Source organism: Pollicipes pollicipes, unplaced genomic scaffold (genome assembly GCF_011947565.3).
Source record: "Pollicipes pollicipes isolate AB1234 unplaced genomic scaffold, Ppol_2.1 Scaffold_4881;HRSCAF=5763_pilon_pilon_pilon, whole genome shotgun sequence".
NCBI lineage: Eukaryota > Metazoa > Arthropoda > Thecostraca > Pollicipedomorpha > Pollicipedidae > Pollicipes > Pollicipes pollicipes.
Window position 1 is genome coordinate 48,965,856 of NW_023596576.1, and position 6,000 is coordinate 48,971,855.

Genomic DNA, 6,000 nt, shown 5'->3' on the forward strand with positions numbered 1-6,000 from the left:
CAAAACCTCACCTTCTCGCTTGGATTAATCTAGTGTACCGTTCCCACTGCTTCTGTGCGATAGGCAATGAAATCCAACAGCCGAGATTGGACTGCCCGCGGGCCCGTCCTTCATTGGTCTGGAATAAAAATGTCGGACACGAATTACACCGGCAGCCTCCCAGGATTTTTATCCGATCTAACCTGGCCTTTCTTTCAATTAGTGCCACGCTCGCCCAATTAAAAGCTCTTATTGGGTCGCAAATAAACCTACCGGATTCAAAGCGATTGCGTCTAGCGTAGGTTCTCATTCGGCCTCATTGGCCCGGGCTTTTACAACGAGGATATACTTATCAGTGTGCTAAGGCCTGATCACTGCCGACGGTTAGCATACCTGGCACTGGTATGCCAGCACGTTCTGTCGACGTTCACATGGTCGGTGGGTAGCACTTTTGTTTCCTCTCCCCTCCGATGCTTCAGTGTTCAGCTACTGTCAGCGGCTGCCGGTGACATGCCGCAGCAGACCGCCCCCCCCCCCCCCCCCCCCGTCCGCAGTCGTTGCTCAGGTGCAGCGCCGATCGCCGCCTCCACCGGCCGCCATGTTGGCCGCACCTGCGCCGCGGGCGCCGCCGCCGCGGTGGCGCACACGGCGCGGCGACAAAGACGGCGCGGCGCGCTTTGTGTGGCCGCGGCGCGCTGTAACGACGCCCACATCGGCGCATCATCTGAATGGTGGCCGCAGCGGTAACGGCCGGCCGGCCGGCGGTATTTATGGCGTAGCGGCCGCCGCGCCGCGCGCCGGGCCCGAGCTGTCCGCGCCTGGCGCGCCGTTCGGCTGGCTGGCCGCTGCTGGAGCTCGGTTGGCTGTCTGGACGCTGCTGGAGCTCGTCTGGCTGTCTGGACGCTGCTGGGCTCAGTTAACTGGCGCCGCTTGAGTTCGGCTGGCTGTCTGGCTGCTGTTGAAGCTCAGTTGGCTGGCCACTGCTGGAGCTCGGCTGGCTGTCTGAACGTTGCTGGGGCTCGGTTGGCTGGTTGCTACTGGGACTCGGCTAGTTGGCTGGCCGCTGTTGAAGCTCGGCTACTTGGCTGACCCCTACTGGGGCTCGGCTGGCTGGCTGGCTAAGCCGTGACTTCTTTCCTTACCTCGCGATTGATTACGCCATGCTTTTTTATTGCAACTCGCTAATTTTTTCATTGCTTGCTTGCCGAGAAGTCGCACGAACCGACGAGAGGATCAGGAGCTAATCAAAGAGTGCTCACAACGCGGATGCAGCTATATGTGCGCAGGCTTCACACAACGCGCAGTTTGCTGTGAATACCTTAAAGCCTACACCTGTGGGTATGGAAGAGCACGCGCGAGACGACTAAACGGAACACATCATTCCCCAAACGACCCAGAATGCGTACTACAGTGTTTTTTCCTCAGCAAACGCTTGTTTGGCTCCTTTCACTTTGAGCTAGCATCAACATTCGTTTTGACGTCCGGTCCGGACACCAGACGGTCCGAACACCGGACAGGCAGCGACATAGCAGTCCGGAGCCGGTCTTACCCAGCCGGGCACACGCCACCGACGCCTGGCGATCGTGGCCTCAGCTGGGGCCGGTCCGCACTGAGCTGCCGCACTGGTGACGCTCGGACCCCCGCCCCCCCCCCCATCCCCCCCATCCCCCCCCCGTGTGACCTACTGTACCTCCGTGTGTCCTCCGTGAGTCATTCCGTGCGACCGCCTATACCCCCGTGTGACCTGCTGTACTTCTGTGTGTCCCCGTGAATCCCTCCGTGTAACCCCCTGTACCCCCGTGTGACCTACTGTACCCTGCCCCCGTGAGTCTTCTTGTACCCCCGTGTGTCCGCCGTGAGTCCCTCCGTGTGACCGCTTGTACCGCCGTGCGAACTACTGTACCTCTGTGTGCCCCCGTGAGTCCCTCCGTGTGACCCCCTGCACCCCATGTGATACCCATGCACCCCTCCGTGTGACCCCATGTACCCCTGTATGCCCCCCTGTACCCCCGTGTGTCCCGCGTGAGTCCCTCCGTGTGTCCCCCGTGAGTCCCTCCGTGTGACCCCCTGTACCCCCGTGTGGCCCACTGTACCCCTGTGTGTCCCCTGTGAGTCGCTCCGTGGGACCCCTTGTGCTCCCGTGTGACACCCTGTATCTCCATGTGTCCCCCATGAGTCCCACCGTGTAGCCCCTTCTACCCCCGCCTGACACCCCTTGTACCCTGTGTGACCTACTATACCTCCGTGTGTCCCCATGAGCCCCTCCGTGTAGCCCTGGGGGTCTTTGAGTCGCTCTGTATGCCCCCTGAGCTTCCGTGCACCCCCCCCCCCCCTGTATTCCCCCTTGTGTCCACCTTTAGTCCCTTCGTGCGCCGCACGGCCAGCCCCAGGTACCGACGGCGCCGAGCGGCTTTTCAGCAGAGCTGGCGACGCTCCGGATCAGGGGCCCGACGCCGTCCCGGACAGGGGCCCGGGCCCCTGGCTCGTCGGCGTCGCTGGCTGAGGGGTGTGACGAGCTCGGTGCAGGGCCGAGTTGACCTCGGGTCACCGCTCCCCGATGTGACAGGGGAGGGCAGGCCTGGATGGCGACAAGGCCTCGGCGGAGGGCGCGGGGCCTCTACCTGCTGCCGTTGACCTGAATCAACCCCACTCGGTCCTCTCCGGGCAAAAACACAGTGCGCTGTCTGGGTACAAGAATAAATGTATTGACACCAATAACAGAACATCTCCAGCGCTACTGTGGTGCACTACTCACAAAACAACGCGGGAATACACAAACGGGGTTCATGAAGTGAAGCGTAAATATCAACCACAGAGCGGCAACGCAAATATAGTGCTGGAACCTCACCAACCATACCTATGGGGGGGGGGGGGGGGCGGCGCTGTGCCACCATGCCTACTACCGATGAGAACAGTGAGCCCACCCAGCATATGCGTACCGACAGGAGGAGCACGGGCTACGCGGCAGCACTGCACCTGCAGCGTGCGTCGTCTGCACTCGTGCCGTTCTCCTACCACGCGAGCCTCAGCCAGGACGGCTCGCTGCGACACAGCCGAGGCGTTCGGAGAACGACGAGCATCGTCAGCGGGTCGTAAAGCGTCTCAAGGAATACCGGTGAGTCATCGTCTAACCAGACGGCGCTCACAGGCGGCGCTTTTACTGCTTGGTTAATTTACGCAGACGTACTAACGGCTGGAAACCTGGACCTGCTGTACATCCCGGTTCATCTCGCGCCGCGTCCTCGCAGATCTCTGGAGGCACGAAGCAGCTACGATGGCAACATTTCACGGGCGGTGGCGATCACACAAAACACAAACGCGCGGTACCGAACATGACCTGCACGCTCATAGAGCGTATGGCCTGAAGAGGTGGTGGTGTGATCGGACTCGCGGCCGGCACAGGTCCACCGGTGACGTCACTGGCACAGCCGGTGACGTCACAGGCACAGCTGGTGACGTCACAGGCGCAGCCGGCGGCGTCAGTGGCAGCTGTAGCGGCGGTAGCGGGTGACTCGGCGGCGGTGGCGGCGGCGGCGGCGGCGGCGGCGGCGGCACCACGCCGACGCACTGCAGCTGGTACATGTACGACTGCATGACCTGGCTCAGGTAGTGCATCTGGCTCTCGCTCTGCTGGCGCTTCTCCTTCATGCGCCGGTTCTGGAACCAGACCTTGACGGTGGCCTCGGCCAGCTGGAGGCGCTGGCTCAGCTGGCGGCGCTGTGGCGTGCTCAGGTAGCGGTTGGCGGCGTACTCGCGCTCCAGGGAGGCCATCTGGCCGGCCGAGAACACGGTGCGGGCCGGCCGGCGCGGCGCCGGGCTGCCGCCGGCTGCGCTGCCGCCTGAGTCGCTCTGGCTGCCCGAGTCGTCGGCCGAGACGCGTCGACTCAGCTCGGCCGCGTCGGCCGCCGACGGCGAGCCGGGCGGCGGCGACGGCGGCCGCGGCGAGTCCAGCTCCACTGCCGGCCGAGTCCGCTGTCAGGGACGGGCTCGCCGGGGCCAGACACAGGCGCCCACACGGACACAACGGGCGCAGCCACGGACGCGAGCACCGTCACGGACACAGGCACGGGCACGGACAACACGGGCACGGGCACAGACACGGACACGGGTACGGACACGGGCACGGGTACGGACACGGGCACGGGTACGGACACGGGACAGACGGATATGCGACACGCGACCTAAGCCAGCCTGAACGCACAAAACAAAAGATAGGACCATCAACCCACGTCGTGAAAACAGAAAAAACTGTTTGTTTTTTCTATCACATTTAAAATCATGCCAATTCAATTGCCCTTGCGGATGACCTTGACATTTTCAAAAGAAGCTGTCTGAAAAGAAGGACCTGCTGGAATCTGCCAGGCATAAACACAGACAAATAGCCATCTTAGAAACAGTGAGGGGTCAGTGCCGGCCAAAGACGCCACCGAGTCCGCCAGCTGTACAGACACACCTGACACAAAGAAGTGCACCGAAGGGGATAGGCACGACAAGCTCAGTTCAGGGCTGTTTCGGGGCAGAACTCACTGCATTTCGACAACGCAGCGAACCTCGATACTCGCCAGACATCCTATTGGTGGAAATTCCGACAAGCGCTAACACGACCTCCCATCCTGCCAGCGGGCGCCGCGCTCTCACCTCCACTATCCATGTCCTTGCACATGGCCTCGATAGACTGCAGCGCACCTCCGTTGTCGAACATCCCGCCGGCGTCCCGCTCCCGCCCCGCGTCTCAGCGCTGTGAGCGCCGCGCTGCCGGGCGGCGGCCGACGGCGGCGGTGGGCGGGGCCTGCGGACGGCAGCCAATGGCAGCGCTCAGCCGCCGCCGCCGCCGCGGTGCGGCGGCGTCGGCCGGCCGGCGGGCGCCGCTAGGCTAACGCCCGATTTACGGATTAGCGTAGTGATTCTGGCCCCACGGAAGGCGGGGAAGGCGCTGGTGTTTAGGCGCGCTAAACGTTCCTAGCAGCGAGAAAAGGTCTCGCTAGGAGCGTAGGTTCAGATAGGTAAAATGGCTTGTAAAAGTGAATAGTATCACGCCTGGAGATTGACGATAGACAGTGTAAAGCTTAATGTTATAAAACCTGCTCTGGGACGTTATTTGATGATAACGTCACAGAGCTGTTTAGTGCTAGCTAATCAGAAGTGATAATTTTGTGGAAATATCGGTTGCTTTATCGCCGTGTGTGTTCCTACATTTCTGACATGATTAGAAAGCCTTAATGCTGAGTAATTCATTTTGTAGTTCTCATGTTGAGAGTCACCTTCTTTTGAAAGTTCTTCCGTTCAGAATGAGCACAGCTTGAGATATCAAGAACCGCCAGTATAATCGCTATTCAAGATTACAACACGGTCTAGCCGGTCCCCTTGGTACCTTGAATTTCGACAACTCTACACAGCAACTTTAAGCTCATGATGCCGAAAAACCAACTGGTGAAAGCCTGTTTTTTTGTCATGTACTGATTTTCTCGTGCAATTCTTACCACAAGGCAGCCCTGGGGCATCCCATCAAAGGCCGGCCGGGACCAAATAAAATATAAAATGTCCATGAAAGACCGACATCGACCTCGCGCCTCATATTTTTATATCAACTCTTTTAAACGAACATCTGACGTTCTGAATCCATTTCTTAGATTGTGGGCGACATGGCCTACGCTTTTTCAGATATATATTGACACACACACGCACACACACACACACACACACACACACACACACACACACACACACACACACACACACACACACACACACACACACACACACACACACACACACACACACACACACACACACACACGCACACACACACACACACACACACACACACACACACACACACACACACACACACACGTTAATATAATATAAATATAGCATATATATATATATATATATATATATATATATATATATATATATATATATATATATATACATGCATCTATAATATTTCTGCAGTCGGTTATTTTGCGATAACTGTGGTGCCCTATTTTTCAACAGGTCATGATCTGATTTAACTCT

The 6,000-nt window shown here is 58.8% G+C and overlaps 1 protein-coding gene across 1 annotated transcript; it reads right to left on the minus strand.

The window, feature by feature from the left end:
* Nucleotides 1-2,849: 2,849 nt before the first annotated feature.
* Nucleotides 2,850-3,790, minus strand: LOC119101506 (homeobox protein Hox-A4-like). Its single transcript, XM_037224845.1, has one exon. The coding sequence runs from the start codon at nt 3,748-3,750 to the stop codon at nt 3,325-3,327; it is 426 nt and encodes a 141-aa protein (XP_037080740.1). The 5' UTR covers nt 3,751-3,790; the 3' UTR covers nt 2,850-3,324.
* Between the last annotated feature and the right edge of the window lie 2,210 nt (nt 3,791-6,000).